Consider the following 22,525-nt stretch of genomic DNA (forward strand, 5'->3'; position numbering starts at 1 on the left):
CACATAAAACCAAGCACTCTGTCTTCAGGATTGTTAAGGCCTGCCATAGGAGTGACTTATAGGTATATATGTGTCTATATATAATGGTAGGTATAGGAATACTATACCTAAGCAAGGGTTGATTGCCCCAGCTGAGTGATCAGCCAGTTGTGTTAATTTGGATGGCCAGCCAGGGGTGCTGCAGCCCCTGGTAGGCCCTGGATGCACCTATGCCCTGGGTACCTATGGTACACTATACAGGGGCTCACAGAGGTGACCCATTTCCCAATTGGTTATGTACCTAAAGTACATGGTATGAATTTATAGAGAGAACAGCTGGGCTGTGGGTCTGATTAGCAGGCCCACAGCCACATTAAAGTTGAAAACCAGTAAAGCAAAAAGTGGGGTGACCATAGAAAAGCAGACCCCACTCTCCTACACCCTCCTCAGTGACTCCTGAGTCGTGTTGATTCTGGGCCTTCTTAGGCCGGTTGTTCTGGCAGTGGAGTGTATTTTCTGGCCATTTGCGTCCTTCCTTGGGACTTTGGCATTGTTGGCTGCTGGGCGGCCCTTTTGTTGATTTTGTGTGTGTGTTGGAAATGTTGCGCAGAATTGGCCCTGAGATTAGGCCTTCTGCTTGCTTGGGCTGCTTGTCAAGCCTTTCGCCGGGGTGTTTTTTTTCCCGTGGCTCAGACTGTTTTCCTTGCTTCTGGCGGCTTGCCTGCCAGCGCTGTTCTGGCTGGCAGGTTGTTCTCCACCTGGAGTGGGTTTGCCTTCTTTCCCTCGCTTCCTTCGGTCTTCTAGGCTTCTTCTTCTTCCTCCCTTCCTGTCTTGGCATTGTGCGGAAGCTGTGTTGTCTTGTGGGGCAGTGGAGTGCATCGGCCTCTCCGACCCTGCCCTTGGTTCCTCTTCAGCCTTCTTCTCCCTCCTACATCCTTTGCGGTCATTGGGGGTCTGCTTGGGGGGTTTCCCTTGCCTGGCTGGGACGAGGTTCTACCTGGTCCACAGATCTGGTTTCCTGTGATGCCTTCTGTTCTGTATTGGCTGGTGGGGTCCATTCGCAGACCCTCCTTCCCAGGGGGTATTGCTAGGGTATCTATTCTACGTGAAGGAATCTGCGGCTAGCAGTCTCTAGCAGATGTACGAGTTCCTTACCTTCGGTAACAATGTATCTGGTAGAGACGAGTCTAGCAGCAAATTCCTTCACAGCCCACCCTTCCTCCCCTATTCTGCGAGGACCCTTAGGTTGGTCTGCGGTACTCGCCTCCCAGTGGGGAGCTGTATCTCCTGTGAGTGCCTTTTTTTTGTGTTGTTCTTGACGGATGGGTCCAAGTGTTTTGGTGCCCTGCTGCTCTGGCTACTCCAGGTTTGGGGGGGATTGCTTTCTATCCCTGTCCTACCTCCCCTCCCTTCCATTGCTATCCTCTGATTAAGGGTCATCTGGTCATGCCATGCCTTGCCCCTGTCCCTTGTGGGTGGTTGCCCTTTATGTTGGGGTGGCTTGGAGATTTGTTGTCCCTGTCTGTGTTGGGACTGGTCCCCTTCCCTGCTCAGGTTGGGGGTGGTGGGTTTCCAACGTGTACCATGTCCCTACGCATGTTCCTTGCCTCCGGTGCACAGAGGTGGGAGGCTGTCTATGTGCTGGCAGGGTGGTTGCGCAGGGTTCTGCTCGCTTTTTCTTCTTGTTTCCCTGCCTTGGGTTCTGCGGTGTGACACTACTGTGGGTGGTGTTGTTAGTCACTGTTTTGTTGCAAAGTTTTCTGCTTTTCGCACACTGTTCCCATGCTTCCACAGTTTTTTATCTGGTGGTTCTGCGTTGTGGTTCGGAAAAGTTCTCCGAAGAAAACTGACGTAGGTGCGCTGGGGTGGGTCTTATGTGGCCTCGCTGACGTCACGTGCGCGGACGACGCCTGGTCAGTGTCGCGTGATGTCGTCCCGCCCTCGGCTCGCAGGGATGCTGTGGCAAAAAAAATTCCGGATCCAGTCTCACACCTGGGAGTAATTCTACGTGAAGGAACCTGCAGCTAGAATTGTCTCTGCCAGATACATCGTTACCGAAGGTAAGTAACTCGTACGTACAGTTGTCCATTGAGTCTTCAGGATGTTCAGCTGGTTCCCTTGAAATGTGGAAAGGGTGTCCTAGATCGGGTTCCAAGACTTGAGCTCATGACTCCGGAGTTGTCTCTACCGCACATGCAGATGGGTTTCACATGGGTGTCAGCTCTTAGCTCTCTTTAAGGCCCAAATACGAACTAACAACAGAAAAATCAAAAAGACAAGATGTTGGGTTCAAATAAAATGATTTCACTGTATACCACTTATCTCTACTCTAATCCCATTTAATTATAAAGACTATTTATGCATTATCATTTAGTATATAAAACAGTTTAGTTTCAGCAGAGCAGATGCTTAGCATGTGAATTCTAAGGCGGCCATTTTAATTGTTATTGCGTAGAAGCAAAGCTTTCCCTCCAAGCGTTAAGACGTCATGCAGTTGATGCAGGCACAGTTCATTTTTTCGCGTTAGCAGCCATCTTTAGTTGCACTCGGGTTACTTGTTAGTAAAACACATAGGCAAGCTTCCCCCTTTTCTAATAAGTGTAAAAATATAGTGTAAAATTTGTATTACAATCGTTATTAATAATTTATTACAAGGTTATATGAGAGGATTATATCCAATCAAGTTGCTTATTTGCGAAACCTTGCTCCTTCACCAGCAGACCCTGAAGAAACTCTGTGGAAGATGGAAGGTTGGAGAGTCACTCCACCCGTGGATACCCCAGGAACGAGGATACCTACACCAGGGAAGCCAGATGCATGGGTGTCAAGTGAAGCCGGAAACCGCTATAGACCGCCATGGAGGACTTCAGGAAAGATGCAGCTGAACATGGAGACGAGGGAGTCCAGTGGAACCCAAAGGTGGATACAAGTTGAGAGGTGCCTGCACGCAGAGGGGACAGAGTCTATGCCACTCAGGAGTGACCAGGAGCCACGGAAGACGAATGTCCCCCAGATGTCGGAGATTCCGGTGAGTTTGTCGGTGCCCTTGAAGTTGCAGCTGTACGGACCAGGGAAGGCTGTGGAACACTAGAAGCCGGTTACGAGCTGTCCCACGTTGGATGTCGAGTGCCAAGGGGTCAGTGTCCGGCAGGGGCACTAACAGGCCTTGACTGCAGCAAACAACGTAGTCGACAAAAAAGGTGCAGGGTCGGGACCAGCAAGGTCCAAGTGACTCACCACGACCAGGTAAGTCAGATCTGAACAAGCAGGGGAGCCCACGGAAGCCAAGGAAGACTCTTAAGAGGACCCCAGGGATGAAGGCACATGAGTTGCAAGAGGACCTTGAGCAGCTCACCAATGAAGAAGGCCCATGGTGCAGAGGAAGTGGTGAGGGTAAAGATCTTGGCGGCTGGGGTTGCTTGAGGTTGGACCTTCATTGAAGCCTGAAGATCTCTGGAGGAGAGAGTCAACAAGCCTTGAACCCGGCAAGTCGCCACTGTGCATAGGGGTTCTGATCCGACAAGGGATACTGGTCAGCTGCTTTGCTGTACCTGCAGATGCAGGGAGTGTTTCCTTCACTCCAAGGGAGATTCCTTCTGGTGTCTTGGATGTTCACAGGCTTGATGAAAAACCTGTATGGAGCACGGGCACAGACGTTGCAGAAGACCAGCAGGACAATGAGACCAGGAGCATCAGAAATCTTCCCCAGTGCAGTCTTGTTTGATTCCCAAAGCAAAGTCCAGAGTATGCAGATGGTCAAAGTTGAAGTGGTATATGATCTGAATCTTGTCCCACAACAAATCTCAGGACCCACCCTCAGGTAAGCCCTTAAGTACACATAGAAAAGGGCTGGGATGATTCAGGGGTCCCTCAAAGAGGAGGGGCTGGACAGTGGGGAGGATACTACTATGTCCTTTGTCCAGTTTCATGCCAGACAGGAGCAAATCGCTCCCTGAACTGGTTTAAATTAGAGTATACAAGGAGGGAACATTACCTTCAAGCAGTCTCAGTAGTGCTGGTAAGCGCCCCCACCCTGTCCCAATACAGTAAATCTTGTCTGGGAGGTGGGTACACCTTCCTGTGTCTGGATACCTTTTGTTCTGCCTTCCCCTGCTCGAGCTTGGCGAAGCAGCAGGAGGGAGAAACGTGTCTGGCCGTCAGCAGCCCTAGCTTGCTCTCCAGTTCTGGAAGACTGGTACAGTGCATGGAATCATACCTCCCCACCGTGTGGAAAGTGTGATTCCAACAAGTTTGATACCACCCTACAGTGGTGTCTGGAATTTCCCGTCTCCCTGTCTCCATCTCTTTTGGGGCACAAAAGAGTAGAGTGAAACCCATTGTGAGTGTGCTGAGGCAGGGTCTTGGTGATTTGCAAGTGTGAAAAGTGACAGCTCCACCCCCCCTGTCACATCCAAGATGGCCCATCCTACCAGCGCCTATTCCCCCTTTGTCTCATTGTCTGAGAGGAATACACAAAGGCCAACTGCCCGTGACGTGACCCAGGATACAGACTGCAGGCACCAGAGTTTTGAGACAAGAAAATGCCATCCTTCTAAATGTGAAATTTCCAGAATTGACTTTAAATCCAACTTTACCATTAAAGAGGGCTTTAAATTACAATTCTTTAAAGACCAAACTGAATATTCCAACCTGCTCCCATCTGAACGCTATCACGTATTAAATGTAATAAGGTAAACCCAATGTTATCCTATGGGACAGGCAGGCCTTACCGTGGTGAAAAACAAATTTAAGTTTTTTTCCACTACAGGACATGTAGAAGTTAAAATTACATCTCCAACTTTTTAAATACACTGCACCCTGACCTATAGGCTGACCTATTGTATGTATTAAGAAGGAAGTTTTAAGCCTGCAAAAAGATTATTTTGACAGGTCAAAATGGCAGTTTAAAACTGCCACCAGGCTGCAATGGCAGGTCTGAGACATGTTTTAAAAGGATAGTTAAGCGGTTGGGGTGGCACAATGAGTGCTGCAGGCCGACTAGTAACATTTGATATACCAAAGGAATTTACAAGTAAATTAAATGTGTCCAATGTGTGTAAGCCAATGTTACCATGTTTTGGGGGAGAGCACAAGTACTGTAGCACTGGTAAGCAGTGGTGAAGTGCATAGAGTCCAGAACACCAAATAAACTGTTTCGTAACACAGAAGGGTAAAGGCCAAAAGTTTGGGGTTGACCCTGCAGAGAGGGCTAAGACAAACAGAAATTAAATCGGGAATGAAACCTTTTTTCTCCAAATATCAGTTAATGAGTTCTGAAAATACACACATTTTCTCTTTGAATAGGCACTTTTTAATTTTGATATACATATATTAATTCAATTAAGCAATAGTTTCTAATTTAGTAAGCTGGACTGCATACAGCTACTTACAGCCATCTGGAAAGCAACCAGTAGCTCACGAGCTACTCATTAGAGATGCCTAGACTAGAGTAAGAAAACCAAGGTTACTATTGGAAGCGGTTTTGCTTTTAATTTAACATTTAGAAAATGTGTTCTATTGCTTTCAGAGACCAAAGTTGCACAGATATCATGGAGATCTATGATAAAGTAAAATCCGAAGAAAATTGGAACTCTGCTGGACAGGCGGTAAGAGAGCATAATCATCATAATTTATATTACATGTCATTAAGTGTCTGCAAGATAGTCATAGTCCAGCAGATGGTTGAGCACAAACTGATCCAGAGCAGTTTTACTCTGTCAGTCATCTTTTTTTGTGTTATCTGGCAATAGCTACCTGAGCTCCTCGGTCTTCAGAGTTCTTCAGGGGAGCACTAGTTTTCTTAAAATATCCCTTTTCTCTGTTATCCTATCTAAATTTGCATGTAGATTTTCTCTGTGATTGAAAAGCTCCTCTAGCATTACTCTTACATTGAAGTATGCTTTGTTTCTACCTAGTCTATTAACCTATCTTATTTTTCCTTTGGTGGAACCCTAAGTGACAACCTAAAGAAAATGTGTGTTTAATCAAACAGCATAATCTGAAAGAAACAGCTTAGTGTTAGATTCCCTACCTTAGAATATCCCCATATTTAAATACAACCAGTAAAATATATTTCATCTTAAGATATTTTAAAAAATGTAATGACATTGTTGGTGGGTTTAAAACCCGTCCCCGACTTTCAATAAAACATGCAAGGGTTCCATCAGTAAGAGTCTTGGAGTAGAATAGGAGACAGGAGGTCCCAGACCAGTCATGAGTTTGGAGATTGCGGCGATGGGTCCTGCAACCCCATGAAGTTAAGTTTTTTTGCAATTTGAGAAACAAATTTTGCAAACTTAACATTGAGCATTGTGTTATTGGGGTTCAATGCTGATATAATGGCTTGCCGGCACGATCGAACGCCGTGCTTGATCCATTCACCGCGTAACAACCGCCTTCTATCCTTGAGAAATGCTGGGCAAACACACACCACATGCTCAATTGATTCCGTGTAATGGCCACAGCCCCTACAGTTAGTGTCCTCGTTTGGACGACGCCATGCAGGTAAGTGTTTTAAAAAGGGCCATTCGCCCATTCCCAGGGCCATAAATATTTGCTTCCAAACCACTGCGTAGGTGCTCGAAAGGTAAGGGGCCTCTGATCTGGGTTTGAGCTCAGTAAATATCCCCAGGCGTCAGACTGGATCCGGAAAGTTTTGCGTAGCAGTACCTTTGCGCGTCGGTAGGCGTCGTTCGCGGCTCCACGGCTGTCGTCGGCGCCGTGATGACGTCGTCGGAGTACTTAGACGCCGCCCTCGCGCGCTGACATCAGTTCTTATTTTTTCCGCGCCGGCAAGCGCAGATCCGGAAAAAGCAGTACTTGAGTCACTTTTTGACTAAACTTTTTTCGATCCTTTTTGATCTTTCTTCGAGTCTTTGTGACTCTCGGTGCCGGTAGGGATGCCCCGACTGCCGGGCTCTGATGTCGAAGGCTAGACGGGAGCAGTCCCGTAAGCGCCTCGAGGTCCGGCAGTCGGGCCCGCGCCGCTCACGATCCCGGTCCAGGAGGGGGTCGAGGGACCGGTCGCGGGGCCACAGTCATCGAAGCTCGACGAGTCGTTGTAGGAGAGTGGGGTCTGCAATCCTATGGTCACCCCAGATTTTTGCTTTTTGCTTCACTGGTTTACGACTTTCCCTGGCTGTGGGCCTGCTAATCAGACCCACAGCCTAGCTGTTCTCTCTCTAAATTGACAACAATGTACTTAGGTGCATTTACCAATTGGTACTGGGTCACCTTATCAGTCCCTGTACACAGGCCATAGGTGTACCCAGGGCCTACCAGGGGCTGAAGCATGTATTATGCCACCCCTGGCTGGCCATCTAAAACTGACACAACTGGCTGCACGACAGCTGGGGCAAGGTGGTGTAATCACCCTTTGCTATAGATATAGTATACCTATATCTAACCCTAAAATGGACACCTATACTCCTATCAGTCACTCCTATGGCAGGCCTTATCAATCCTGAAGGCAGATTGCTTGGAATTATGTGAGATGGTGCTCTGGCATGAGCTGAGCCCGTTTGCAGCTTGCGGAACCAAGTCCTAATAGCTGTTCCATGATAACGCTATACCATTTACTCTTAAGTGCATTATCAACCTCGCGGTTAAATGCTAACTCTGGTATAACATTATCAAAACATGTCGAGTAAGGTGTCATACGATTTGGAATACTACCCCCTCGCCAATTCTGGCGACGGGGGTAGCATTCCACCCTTCTAGAGGGACACGACATCTATGTAACTGTGAACCCCGGTTAAAGTTAACTCGAGCCTTGGCATCACAAAATGGATGCTGCCACCACAGACACAAGTCTGACCTCCTGCTGCTGGGAGTCCTTCCAGCGAGGATGGCTTGGACAAAGGGTTTCCTGCCTTGGGAGGTGCCAGCATTACCCCAGACAGGATTTTGTGTATTGGGTAGGGTAGGCTTGAAAGGAACGAGACATGCCTGGGGCACACAAGGTGCCCTGTGCATACACCGGTTCAAACCAGTTGCTGGGACACTCCAGCCCCAGCTCTGGCGGGAAACCGGACAAAGGATAGGGGGTGTAACCACCCCCCTTCCTGGTCCCACCTAGGGGAGGGACCTAGTCAGTAGTGCAGCCCCCTTTAGCAGGATAAAGGTAGGAGCTGGTCCCATTCCAAATCAGATTATCCTGAACATATTCTACAAGAAGAAACTCTGGACTTCGACGTTCTGCTCCACAGAAGACTAAAGAATCTCCCTTGTGGGCAAGGAGTGTCCACCCTGCACAAGCAGGCACCATCAAGCGTCCAGCGGCTTCTCTTTGTCGTCTTCCTCCCAGGATCCAGACTTCAGAGCCCGACGAGACCCGGATTCCCAGACCTCTCCGACCTCAACCCACATCTGCAGCAAAGCTGAGACCCGTGGGTGCGACGAGACACGTGGGACCGGCCATCTTGGAAGACGCTGCACTTCGCTTCCAGCACGACTCCCGAGGTAAACTCGACCAAGTGCTTTGGGGACTGAGAAGCCCCATCCCCGAGCAGCTCCTGCACCGAAGATCAGCCCTCCAGCATCCACGAGATCTGCGTGGGGCCCTTCTGCTTTGTTGCTGCTCGATGCGTTGTCTGGTCACTTGCCGGCTGGCTAGTGGCCTCCTAGACGACGTACCTTTGAATCTTTACTGCTGGTCTGGTTGCTCCAGACTGGCCCTTGCTCCCTTCCAAAAGAGGGGCACCCCGGACTCTCCTAGTCCGCACCAGACGCTTTCTCCACTCACCGCGTGGGTTGCCTTTGCCAAGGCCTGTTGATGCCGATTCCGGATCCCACACAGCCGACAGCGAGAGCCTGCGTGGGACAGCTCGTGCCTCCATCCTGGTCGTCGAAGACACCTCCTGGTCCACGTGGCTGCAGAGTCAAGCGTCCACTCTTCACCTGATCGCGACGTCGACATCTGGTCCCTTCCTGGTTCCACTCCAGTCACTGGCTAGTGACTGTGAACATTGTCCCCTCTGCTTTCAGGTCTCCTTCTTCACCAATCCACCCTTGGATTGCACCGGACATCTTCCTCCTGGTCGCCTGCAGCATCTTTTCTTTCAGGCTCCATAGACTTCAACGAGGGAACCCGACGCACTTTGACACCTATGCACCCGCAGTCCGTGGGTGAGGTAACAAGAGCATTTCGGTGCTCAAGAGTAGTTTAACTGTCCTAGTGTCCAGTTCCACAGTCGTTGTTGTCCTACCTAGTCAGGATTGTCTGTACTCACCCTAAACTTGAACTGTACTGTCCATAGACGTTGTTACGCATCTCGCGTGTGAGTTCACACTCTGCACACGCGTTCCGTGGGCCTCCTATTACTTACCTAGTGTTAGTGTAGCGTGGTCCCAACGATCCTACAGCCTCTGGACAGCTCCATTCCTTTTATTGACTTTCACATTCCACTTACTTAGTATATGGTTTGTCGTGCCTCTAAGGCACCATTGTAATTTTGTGCAACTTGTAGTATTTTTCGTAAGAGATTGTTGTGAGAAGTTGGCCTGATATATAGTGCTCACTATTCTAGTGATCACTTTGTATCATACCAAACAACCCTTATTGATGATTGGTTGTAAGTCAACCTTAGAGACCAGCTATCCTTGTAGCATGGACACGAGCAGTCTTCAGGCTAAACTCTAGAGGGCGTGTTAAGCCAGCTGTTTTACCATCACATATACCCCTTGAACACCAAGTGAAAGGACACCACACAAGTTGTTATGAAAATAAAGGATATTTATTTATAACAAGTCTACCCTGAACTCTTTATGAGTCAGGGAGCTAAGCACAACACAAAACTCTTAAGAAAATACTTCAAGTTGCACAATTTACACAAATGCCCGAGGGGCACGAAAAACCATATACACAAAAAGTGCAATGCGAAATACTAGCAGGTAAGTAACAAGATCCAGAGGCTTCAGGATCGCTAGGACTACACTACTGAACCTTAAGATTACGAGCAGGAGGCCTAGGGAGATCGGGTGCAGAGTGTGTACTCTCACGCGGGATGCGGGGAGAAGTCTATGGATGCTAGCGTTTCTAAAGTTACTGTTTCCGGACGAATCCGACTAGATAGACTGAAAACGACAAAGGATCTGGACACTTGGATAGTGAACCAGTGCTGGAGTACCGAAATACTCAAGTTACCTAGCCCAGGGGCCGCGGCTGCATAGGGTTCAAGTGACGTCGGGAATCCTCGTTGAAGTCTATGGAGCCTGAAAGAAGAAGTTTCTGGCAGGCGACCAGTGAAGAAGATAGGTGTGATCCAAGGCTGGATCAGTAAAGGAGACGACCTGAAAGCAGAGACTCAGTTCTTAATCACTAGCCAGTGATTATGTGGGCACCAGGATGGCACCGGATGAAGTCACCTCGACCAGGTGAGTGGGCGACGCTGGACTCTGCAGTCACACGGGCTAGGAGGCGTTGTCGGCGTCCAGGCTGGAGGTGCGAGCTGTCCCACGAGGCTGTCGGCTGTCGGCGATGCTGGACTCAGGATTTGAGCAACAAACCTTGGCAAAGGCAAGCCCACGCGGTGGAGTCAAGATGGCGTCTGGAGTGGACCAGGAGGGTCCAAGGCACTTCTTGTTGGACAGGAAGCAAGGGCCAGTCTAGGGGACCTAGACCAGCGGTGAAAACGTCGTGGTACGTCGTCAAGAGGGTCACTAGCCAACGGGCAAGTGACCGGACAACGTGGCAAGCAGCAAAGAAGCAGAAGGGCCCCACGCAGATCTCGTGGATGCTGGGAGGCTGGACTTCGGTGCTGGAGCTGCTTAGGGTTAGGGCTTCTCGAACCCCAATGCACTTACTCGAGGGTCTCTCGGGGGTCGTGCTGGTGAAGCGTCGTGCAGGTCTTGAGGATGGCCGGTCCCACGGGTCTCGTCACACCCACAATCTCAGCTGGGCTGGATGATGTAGGTAGAGGTCAGAGATGGCAGGAAATCCGGGTCTCGGCGAGCTGGGCAGTCTTGATCCGGAGGATGGACGTGCAGCAAACCGCAAGAGCTTCGATGGTGCCTGCTGGTGCAGGGTGGCTACTCCTTAGCCACAAGGGAGAGTCTTCAGAAGAGTCAAGAGTTCCTTTCGTGGAAAGTAGTTTCAAGATTCAAGATTATCTAAAATGGGAAGGGGGCCTGCTCCTACCTTTATCCTAAGAAAAGGGGCTGGCACGCGACTAAGTCCTGCCCTATGAGTGGGACTAGGAGGGGGGTGGTTACACCCCTCTCCTTTGTCCGGTCTCTCCCCAGCTCAGGGGCTGGTGTGCCCCAGGAACTGGTTTGAGCCGGCATATGCACAGTGAGCACCGGGGTGCCACTTGCAGTCACCTTCCTTTCAGCCCTGCCTACCTGGGATACACAAAATCCTGTCTGGGATGGTGCTAGCACCGCCCCTGACAGGAAACCCTTTGTCCAGGCCTCCATTGCTGGAAGGACTCCCAGCAGCAGGAGGGCAGACTTGTGTCTCGATGGCAGCATCCCTTTTGTGGAGCTGAGGCTGTGTCTGACTTTAACCGGGGTTCACAGTTACATACATGTCGTGTCCCTCTAGAAGGGTGGAATGCTAACCCCGTCGCCAGAATTGGCGAGGGGTTAGTATTCCAATTCGTATGACACCTTACTCGACATGTTTTGATAATGCTATACCAGAGTTAGCATTTAACCGCGAGGATTATAATGCACTTAAGAGTATATGGTATAGCGTTATCATGGAACAGCTATTTGGACTTGGTTCCGCAAGCTGCAAACGGGCTCAGCTCATGCCAGAGCACCATCTCACATAATTCCAAGCACTCTGCCTTCAGGATTGATACGGCCTGCCATAGGAGTGACTGATAGGAATATATGTGTCCATTTTAGGGTTAGATATAGGTATACTATATCTAAAGCAAAGGGTGATTACACCACCTTGCCCCAGCTGTCTTGCAGCCAGTTGTGTCAGTTTTGGATGGCCAGCCAGGGGTGGCATAATACATGCTTCAGCCCCTGGTAGGCCCTGGGTACACCGATGCCCTGGATACCTAAGGTATACTATACAGGGACTGATAAGGTGACTCAGTATCCAATTAGATATGTACCTAGGGTACATGGAGTCCATTTTAACAGAGAGAGCAGGAAGCCTGGGGTCCTGGATAGCAAGATCCCAGGCCAACTAAGTCAGAAACCAGCAAAACACTAGGCAAAAAGTTGGGGGCAACCGTAGTCCGGTATCCACCTTCCTACAATTGTCATGTGCTTAGCCCTCTGAAGAGTTCAGAGGTGTTGTTATTAATACATATACTGTTTATTTTCATAACAACCTGTGTGGTGTCCTTTCATCTGGTATTCAAGGGGTTATATTGTGGTAAAACAGCTGGCTTCACATGCCAAAAGAGTTTAGCCTAAGACTACTTTGTCCATGCTACCATTAGGATAGCTGGTCTATAAGGTTGACTTACAACCAATCACCATAAGGGTTGTTTGGACTGATACAAGGTGATCACTAGAACTAGTGAGCATCATATATCAGGCCAACTTCTCACAGTCGTCACCATTCGTCGGGCTCCAAGTCCTCAGGTAAGAAGCACAAGAAGTCGAAGAGGTGACATCGCTCTTCCGACTCTCCCTGAAGCTCGCGTGATGCGGGCGGGGGTTCGGGCGACACTGCCCACACGGCTCCGCCGGAGCCGAAGGCGTCGCGGCCTGCTCCATACCCGCCGGTCCCTGGGCCGAACGCGACGCTGGAGGAGATCGATGCCTTCCTCATGGCCATGAGGTCGCTCTCTCCTCCGTCGGGTTCCGCGGCGCCTTCGGGTCCCGCGGTCCCGGCTGGGAGCCCAAGCAGGCCGGGTGCTTCGGCCCCGGCGCCGTCGGCGACTTCGGTCCCGGAGCCGCAGGGCCCCGCTGGATCCGATTCCGGATCTGGGTCGCTGCTGGTCGACCTTACGACCCCGCCGGCGTCGGCCTCTAGGGTGTCGCCCCCGGCGCCGTCCCTGGTTCTTCCCTCGGTCCGGATCTGGCGCCGGCAGAAGAGCAATTCTTCTATGATCCGGCTCCATCCTTTGCACCTGATTTTTGGGAGATGAAGGGCGAGGGTGACTGGGAGGGGTCTTAGGACCCTCTGACATGGGCGTGTCAGTCATTTCAGGACTGGACAGACGAGCTAGGGGAAGCTAGTGGTATCGACACTTCGCCTGACACTGGCTTTGTCTCCCCTCCTACCCTGGCTATGTAGGGTGGGCTGCTTATAGTGTGGTGCTGACGAGGGCGGCCAAGGCCTTGGTCCTTGAACTCCCTGTCGCGACTGTGAGGTCTAACATCCTCAGTGAGGTCCTTAAACCACAGGCAGGCTCTCCGGACACTGGGTTTGTCTCCCCTCCTACCGTGGCTTCGGAGGAGGGGGCAACATTTAGTGTGGTGCTGATGAGGGCTGCCAAGGCCTTGGGCCTTGAGCTCCCCGTCGCGGCCGTGAGGACTAACCTCCTCACTGAGGTCCTTAAACCGCGGTCAAGCTCGGCCGAGCCTCTTCTGCCCTTTAATGAGGCCTTGACCGACGTTCTTCTGGGCACTTGGTCCAAGCCCGCTACGGGTTCGCCCGTAGATAGGAACGTGGCCAGACGCCACCGCCCGGCCCCGGGCGACCCATGTTTCCTGTCCTCCCACCCTACCCCCGAGAGCCTGGTCATCCAGGCCTCCAATTCCCAGACCGCGTTCCCGTCGGCCCCGCCGGACCGGGAATCCAAGAGGTATGACCAGTATGGGAAGAAGATCTTCTCATCCCTTAGTCTAGGACTGCGGTCTTCCAACACCGCCTGCCTCTTGGGACGTTACACCCACTCTGTGTGGGATAAGGTCGCGGAAGTGCTGCCAGAGTGTCCGTTGGAGGTACGGGCCAAACTCGGCCAAGCCCTTGTGGAAGGCCGAGATGCAGCCAAGTATTCCATCCGGTGTGGGCTGGATACCACTGACTCGCTGGGTAGAGCGATGGCAACGACGGTGGCGGTCAGACGCCACGCCTGGCTGAGGTCCGCCAACTTCTCGGCAGATGTTCAGAGCACGCTCATGGACATGCCGTTCGATGGCCGTCGCCTCTTTGGCGACAAGGCAGACCATGCGCTTGAGCGCTTTAAGGACTCCAGGGCTACGGCCAAGTCCTTGGGCCTCTCGGGCCAGCGCCAGCAATCGGCTGCCTTTCACTCCTTTCGTGGCCACGGAAGGGGTGCGCCCACACGCGCCGCCAGCCACGCACCGCAGGGCAATACCCAACGCGATGGCGGCCGTGGGAACCGCCGTCCGGGCGGTCGGGGCAGCGGCGAGGTCAGTCCACACCTTCCCCCGCAGCATCCACCTCAAAACCCTCCTAGTCCGTGCTTTCAGGCCCATATGACGCCAGTGGGGGGCAGGGTTCACCATCACCACCTCCACTGGCGCACTGTCACATCGGACAGGTGGGTGCTGCAAATCGTCCGAAGGGGCTACTCGCTCCCCTTCGAGACCGCTCCTCCAGCCATGCCACCGCAGAACCACCGTGTATCTGGGGATCATTTGCGACTTCTGCAGGAGGAAGTTACGGCCCTCTTGGCCAAGGGGGCCATCGAGCGCGTTCCTGGGCCAGAAGTAGGGTGTGGTTGCTACTCCCACTACTTTCTGGTACCCAAGAAGGGCAAAGGGGGCCTACGCCCTATCTTGGACCTAAGGAACGTCAACGGCTTCCTCCGGAAGGAGAAGTTCAAAATGCTGACTCTGGCTCAGGTTCTGGCTGCCCTGGACCCAGGAGACTGGATGGTAGCGTTGGACTTGCAGGACGCTTACTTTCATATCCCCGTCCTGCCTGCCCACCGGCGCTACCTGCGGTTTATGGTGGGCCACGAGCACTTTCAATTTACCGTGCTCCCCTTCGGCCTTACCAGCGCCCCACGGGTGTTCACAAAGGTGATGGTGGTGGTCGCAGCTCGTCTGCGCAGTTTCGGGGTTTCAGTCTTCCCCTACCTCGACGACTGGCTGTTGAAGGCGGGCTCGCCCCAGACAGTCGTCAGCCACCTCCAGACGACGGCGGACCTCCTGCACCAGCTGGGGTTCTCCATCAATGTGCCGAAGTCACACCTGTGCCCCTCTCAGAAGCTCCTCTTCATCGGAGCGGTTCTGGACTCGGCGCGGTTTCGGGTTTATCCGCCCGAACAGCGGGTCCGGGATATTCAGGCTCTGATTCCCATCTTTCAGCCGTTATACCGGGTTTCGGTCAGGTTGACGCTGCGGCTTCTGGGGCTGATGGCCTCCTGCATCCTGCTGGTGCATCACGCCAGGTGGCGCATGCGGGCTCTGCAGTGGGACCTGAAGTTTCAGTGGGCCCAGCATCAGGGCAACCTATCCGACCACATCCTGATCTCGGAGGGCACTGCGAGACAGCTGCAGTGGTGGCTTACGGACCGCGATTGGGTCAGCGGCATATCCCTCTCCCTTCCCCAACCGGAGCACGTAGTTGTGACGGACGCGTCCCTCCAGGGCTGGGGAGGCCACATGGGAGAGGCGGAGATCAGAGGCCTCTGGTCTCCGGCGGAGACCCGGCTCCACATCAACCTGTTGGAGCTCAGGGCGATTCGTCTAGCACTGAAGGCATTCCTCCCCTCTGTCCGGGGGAGTGTAGTGCAGGTGTTCACGGACAACACCACCGCCATGTGGTACTGCAACAAACAAGGCGGGGTGGGGTCGTGGATCCTTTGTCAAGAGACTCTTCGCCTTTGGCAATGGCTGGAACGCCAGGGCGTGACCCTCATGGCTCAATACCTGGCGGGTTCTCTGAACGCCAGGGCGGACGAGCTCAGCCGTCGGTGCATGATGGATCACGAATGGCGTCTGAACTCGGACGTGGCGCAAGGCCTCTTTCAGCGATGGGGAGAGCCTTGGTTAGATCTATTCGCCACCGAAGAGAACGCGCAATGTCATCAGTTCTGCGCGTTGGAATTTCCAAGGCGGCACTCGCTCGGAGACGCTTTTCGTCGCGAGTGGAGTTGCGGTCTGTTTTCCGCCTATACCACTTCTGCCCAGAGTGCTGAAGAAGATCAAGCGCGACCGGGCCCAAGTCATCCTTGTGGCTCCGGACTGGGCGAGAAGGTACTGGTATCCAGAGCTACTCAGTATGTCAGTCGATCCCCCGGTTCGTCTGCCTCTTCAGGAGGACCTTCTGTAGCAGCAGCAGGGGACGGTCCTCCACCCGAACCTGTCCAGTCTCCACCTCCATGCTTGGAGATTGAGCGGCGACAGTTGAGGCCATTTGACTTGCCTCCTGAAGTTTGTAACATCATTCTGGCAGCCAGGCGTCCCTCCACAAAGTCGGTATACGCTTGCAGGTAGAACAGATTAGTGGCATGGTGCACAGCAAAGGCTGTGGATCCCCTCAATGCCCCTCTTTCTGAGGTCCTTCTCTTCCTACTTTCTCTTGCCCAGCAGGGCTCTGCTCTGGGCACTATCAAGGGCTACCTTTCTGCCCTTTCAGCCTTTCTCAGGCTGCCTGATCAACCTTCTTTGTTCAAGTCCCCTATTGTTAACAGATTTCTTAAGGGCATCACACACACGTTTCCTCCTGTTCCGTTTGTGATGCCTCAGTGGGACTTGAACCTGGTTCTTACATTTCTGATGTGCGCTCCCTTTGAGCCACTTCACAACTGTCCTCTTCGCCTTCTGACTTTGAAGACTGCTTTCCTGGTTGCCATCACCTCTGCCAGGAGAGTGAGTGAGCTCCAGGCCCTTTCTTGTACTCCACCTTTCCTTTCTGTCCATCCGGACAAAGTGGTGCTGCGTACCTAACCTTCTTTCCTGCCCAAGGTTGTCACGGCCTTCAACATCGGGCAGTCTATCACCTTGCCAACCTTCTTCCTGCCACCGCATCCCTCTAAAGAGGAAGAGCGGCTCCACCGTCGGGACCCAAAACGTGCGCTCTCATTCTACTTGGATCGCACACGCCAGTTCCGGGTGGATGACCAACTCTTTGTTGGTTACGTGGGCGCGAAGAAGGGGAAAGCGGTGCACAAGAGGACCATCTCCCGGTGGATCATCCTGTGTATCCAGGCATGCTACTCCTTGGCTCGGAAGGAGCCTCCTGCTGGATTGCGGGCCCATTCTACCCTAGCCACGGCGACTACCACTGCCCTGGGCAGGGGAGTGCCCTTACAAGACATCTGTCAGGCAGCTACGTGGGCATCGTTGCACACGTTTGCGAGACACTACTGCCTGGACAGCCAAGTCCGGAGGGATGGCTTCTTTGGCCGTACCGTCCTCCGGGACTTTCTGGTGTGATTATTGGTCCGCAGACCCACCACCGGGGTTGGTATTGCTGGGGTATCTATTCTAAGGTAAGGAATCTAATACTAACGTGCCTCTTTCAGATGCACAAGTTACTACTTGTGTAACGATATATCTGTAAGAGACATTAGTTAGTATTAGATTCCTTACCGACCCACCCATCCTCCCCGTTTTGCGAACCAATATCTAGGGTTGGGGTTGTCCCCTTTCAGGGCCCTAGTTTCAATGGCACCAGTGTTGGTTTTTAACATGGCTCTGCATTTCTGGCGCAGAAAAGCTGTGTCTAAGAACTGACGTCAGCATGCGGAGGCGGCGTCTAAGTACTCCGACGACGTCATCACGGCGCCCACGACGTCGACGACGGACGCGGAGCCGCAGACGACGCCTACCGACGAGCAAGGGTACTGCTACGCAAAAATTTCCGGATCCAGTCCGACGCCTGGGGATATTCTAAGGTAAGGAATCTAATACTAACTAATGTCTCTTACAGATATATCGTTACACAAGTAGTAACTTGTGCATTGGGCACTTGGTCCAGGCCTGGTACAGTTTCCTCTGTAGATAGGAACGTCGCCAGGCACCACCGCCCGGCTCGGGGTGACCCTAGTTTTCTGTCCACCCACCCTACCCCCGAGAGCCTGGTTATCCAGGCCTCTACTTCCCGGTCCGCATTCCCGACAGCACCTCCAGATCGGGAATCCAAAAGTTATGAACAGTTTGGCAGGAAACTGTTCTCCTCCCTCAGTTTGGGGTTGCGGTCAGTCAGCACTGCTTGCCTTTTGGGCCGTTACACCCACTCTCTGTGGGATATGGTTGCGGCTGTGTGCCGGATTGCCCGGAGGGGGCCCAGGCAAAGCTCGGTCAAGCCCTTGCGGAGGGACGAGACGCAGCGCGGTACTCCATTCGATGTGGACTGGATACCACGGACTCGCTGGGCAGGGCAATGTCAACGACGGTGGCGGTTCACCGCCATGCCTGGCTGAGGTCCGCCACCTTCTCGACTGATGTCCATAACACCCTCATGGACATGCCGTTAGATGGCAGCCACCTCTTTGGTGGCAAGGCAGATCATGCGCTTGAACGATTCAAGGACTCCAGGGCTACGGCAAGTCCTTGGGCCTGTCGGGCCAGCGTCAGCCATCTTCTGCCTTTTGCTCCTTTCGTGGCCAAAGAAGGGGCGCCCCTTCACGTCCTGCCAGCCACAGGCCTCAGTCTTAACATCCAGCGCTGCGGCGGACGTGGTAACCGCCGTGGCGGTGCCAGGGGACAACGGCGAAGCCAGCCCACATCCACCCCCGCAGCATCTGCCTCAAAGCCCTCCTAGTCCGAGCTTTCAGGCCCATTTGACGCCAGGGGGTGCAGGGTCCGCCATCACCTCCTCCACTGGCGCAACATCACTTCGGACAGGTGGGTGATGCAAATCGTCCGAAGGGGCTACTCCCTCCCCTTCGAGGCGACCCCTCCAGCCATGCTACCGCAGTACCACCGTGCGTCGGGGGTTCACTTGCAAGTTCTTCAAGAGGAAGTATCGGCCCTCTTGGCCAAGGGGGCCATCGAGCGCATTCCTGGGCCAGAAGTAGGATGTGGTTGCTATTCCCACTACTTTCTGGTTCCCAAGAAGGGCAAAGGGGGTCTACGCCCTATCTTGGACCTGCGGAACGTCAACGGCTTCCTCCGGAAGGAGAAGTTCAAGTTGCTGACTTTGGCTCAGGTCTTGGCTGCCCTGGACCCCGGAGGCTGGATGGTAGCGTTGGACTTGCAGGACGCGTATTTCCACATCCCCGTCCTGCCGGCCCACCCGCGTTACCTGCGGTTCACGGTAGGCCACGAGCACTTCCAGTTCACCTCCAGACTACGGCCGACCTCCTGCACTTGCTGGGGTTTTCCATCAATGTGCTGAAGTCACAACTGTGTCCCTCTCAAAAGCTCCTCTTCATCGGAGCAGTTCTGGATTCGGCGCAGTTTCGGGTTTATCCTCCGGATCAGTGGGTTCGAGATATTCATCCTCTGATTCCGATCTTTCAGCCTTTATCCCGGGTCTTGGTCAGGTTGACGCTGCGGCTTCTGGGTCTGATGGCCTCCTGCATCCTTCTGTTGCATCATGCCAGGAGGCGGATGCGGGCTCTACAGTGGGACCAGAAGTTTCAGTGGGCCCAGCATCAGGGCAACCTGTCCGACTATGTCCTGATCTCGGAGGGCACTGCGAGACAGTTGCAGTGGTGGCTCACGGACCGCGATTGGGTCAGCGGCAGATCCCTCTCCCTACCCCAGCACGTAATTGTGACGGTTGCGTCCCTCCTGGGCTGGGGGGCCACATGGGAGAGGCGGAGATCAGAGGCCTCTGGTCTCCGGCGGAGTCCCGGCTCCACATCAACCTTCTCGAGCTGCGGGCGATCCGGTTTGCACTGAAGGCATTCCTTCCCTCTGTCTGGGGAAGTGTAGTGCAGGTGTTCCTGGACAACACCACCGCCATGTGGTACTGCAACAAACAGGACAGGGTGGGGTTGTGGACCCTTTGCCAGGAGGCTCTGCGCCTCTGGCAATGGCTGTAACACCAGGGCGTCACCCTGGTGGTTCAACACCTGGCAGGTTCCCTGAACGCCAGGGCCGACAAACTCAGCCGTCGGTGCATGATGGATCACGAATGGCGTTTGAACTCGGACATGGCGCAAGGTTTCTTTCGGCAGTGGGGAGAGCCTTGATTAGATCTATTCGCCACAGAAGAGAACGCGCAATGTCATCAGTTCTGCGCATTGGAATTTCCAAGTCGGCATCGCTCGACGACGCTTTTCGTCGCGAGTGGAGTTGAGGTCTGTTGTACGCATTTCCGCCTATATCACTTCTGCCCAGAGTGCTGAAGAAGATCAGGCGCAAGTCATTCTTGTTGCTCCAGACTGGGCACGAAGATACTGGTATCCCGAGCTACTCAGCATGTCAGTCGACCTTCTGGCGCAGCAGCAGGGGACGGTCTTCTACCCGAACCTGTCCAGCCTCCACCTCCATGCGTGGAGATTGAGAGGCGGCAGTTGAGGTCATTTGACTTGCCTCCTGAAGTCTGTGGTGTCATTCTGGCAGCCAGGCAACCCTCCATGAAAACAGAATACGCCTGCAGGTGGAACAGATGTGTGGCATGGTGCACAGCAAAGGCTGTGGATGGCCTTTCTGCCCCTCTTTCAGAGGTTCTCCTCTTTCTTCTTTCACTTGTCCCCTGACGCAACTTACGTTCATCTCACCTCCATCTTTTATCGGTTCCGATTATTAAACTTAAACGCTATGGAGGTTGCAGGTTCTCTTATCTGGCACCTACTCTCTGGAACGCCTTTCCTTTAACAATGAGATGCGGCGACAACCTAGTTTTCTTCAGAAAGGCGCTTAAAACATGGCTGTTTGGGCTAGCTTTTTAAACAGGCCCTTATGCCACAACCCAAAGCATGATTAGCACCATTAGCACCTTTGGTGACCGTGCGCTCTAGAAATAATTGATAACATAACATAACTTGCCCAGCAGGGCTCTGCTCTGGGCACTATCAAATGCTACCTCTCTGCCATTTCAGCCTTCTTAAGGCTTCCTGATCAGCCTTCTCTTTTCAAGTCCCCTGTTGTAAATATATTCTTGAAGGGCATCACTCACATGTTTACTCCTGTTCCGTTTGTGATGCCTCAGTGGGACTTGAACCTTGTTCTAACTTATTTGATGTGCGTTCCCTTTGAGCCGCTTCGCAATTGTCCTCTCCGTCTTCTTACTCTTAAGACTGCATTCCTGGTGGCCATCACCTCTGCCAGGAGGGTGAGCGAGCTCCAGGCACTTTCTTCTAAGCCTCCTTTACTTTCTGTCCATCCGGACAAAGTTGTCTTTAAAACACGTCCCTCTTTCCTGCCCAAGGTTGTTACAGCCTTCCACATCGAGCAGTCCATCACCTTGCCCACCTTCTTCCCGCCTCCGCATCTCTCAAAAGAGGAAGAGAGGCTCCACCGTCTGGACCCAAAACGTGCGCTCATTTTATTTGGACCGCACACGCCAGTTCTGGGTGGACGAACAGCTCTTTGTTGGTTACGTGGGCGCTAAGAAGGGACGGGCGGTACACAAACGAACCATTTCTCGATGGGTCGTTTTGTGCATTAAGGCCTGTTATTCTCTGGCTAAGAAGGAGCCTCCGGTGGGGGGGGCCCACTCTACTCGGGCCATGGCGGCTACTACTACCCTGGGTCGGGGAGTCCCCTTGCAGGACATCTGTCAGGCAGCTACGTGGGCCTCGATGCACACTTTCGCTAGACACTACTGCCTGGACAGCCAAGTCCGGAGAGATGGCTTATTAGGCGTCCTGTTCTCCAGGACTTTCTGGTGTGATCATTGGTTTGCAGACCCACCACCGGGGTTGGTATTGCTGGGGTATCTATTCTAAGGTAAGGAATCTAACACTAACCTGTTTCCTTCAGATGCACAAGTTACTTACCATCGATAACGATATATCTGTAAGAAACAATAGTTGGTGTTAGATTCCTTACCGCCCCACCCATCCTCCCCATTCTGCGGACCGATATCTAGGGTTAAGGTCATTCCTTTGAGGGCCCTAGTTTCATGGCACCAGTGTCGGTTCTTATCATGGCTCTGCGTTTCTGGCGCGGAAAAGCTATGTATAAGAACTGACGTCAGCGCGCGAGGGCGGCGTCTAAGTACTCCGACGACGTCATCACAGCGCCAATGACGCCGAAGACGGACGCTGAGCCGCGGACGACGCCTACGGACGCGCAAGGGTACTGCTACGCAAAAGTTTCCAAATACAGTCTGACGCCTGGGGATATTCTAAGGTAAGGAATCTAACACTAACTACTGTTTCTTACAGATATATCGTTACCGAAGGTAAGTAACTTGTGCTTTATTTCAAAAGCTTGAGTTTGATGTGTTTTCTAAAGCAATAAGAGTTGTATGCCTCTCAGAGTACATGGATGATTGGGTCAAGTTTTTCATCAGCAGTACCTCTGCGCGTCGGAAGGTGGCGTCGGTCGGCTCCACGTTCATCGTTGGTGTCGTGGTCGCCGGGATGATGTCGCGGTAGCTACTTAGACGCCGCCTTCGCTTGCTGACGTATGTTCTTTCTTTTTCCGCACCAGCCAGCGCAGATCCCGAGAGAGTAGTACCTCCAATCACTTTTTGAGCAATTTTTGTCAACGTCTTTTTGAGTCCTACCGACTCCTAGTGCACGTAAGGATGCCCGGCTTCAAGGCTTGCAGTTCCTGTACCCGACTGATGTCAGTGACTGATCCGCACCACGTGGGC

The 22,525-nt window shown here is 52.8% G+C and overlaps 1 protein-coding gene across 2 annotated transcripts in view; it reads left to right on the forward strand.

Annotated features, from left to right (window-relative positions):
* The window catches only part of BRWD3 (bromodomain and WD repeat domain containing 3), a 1,637,103-nt gene that overhangs the window by 1,351,287 nt on the left and 263,291 nt on the right, over positions 1-22,525 (forward strand). For both annotated transcript variants that reach the window (XM_078688510.1, XM_078688511.1), the window contains one exon: positions 5,507-5,585. In XM_078688510.1, coding sequence (XP_078544636.1) covers positions 5,507-5,585 — 79 coding nt within the window. The remainder of the gene's footprint in view (positions 1-5,506; positions 5,586-22,525) is intronic.

This window comes from Lissotriton helveticus, chromosome 4_1, assembly GCF_964261635.1.
Source record: "Lissotriton helveticus chromosome 4_1, aLisHel1.1, whole genome shotgun sequence".
Taxonomy (NCBI): Eukaryota; Metazoa; Chordata; class Amphibia; order Caudata; family Salamandridae; genus Lissotriton; species Lissotriton helveticus.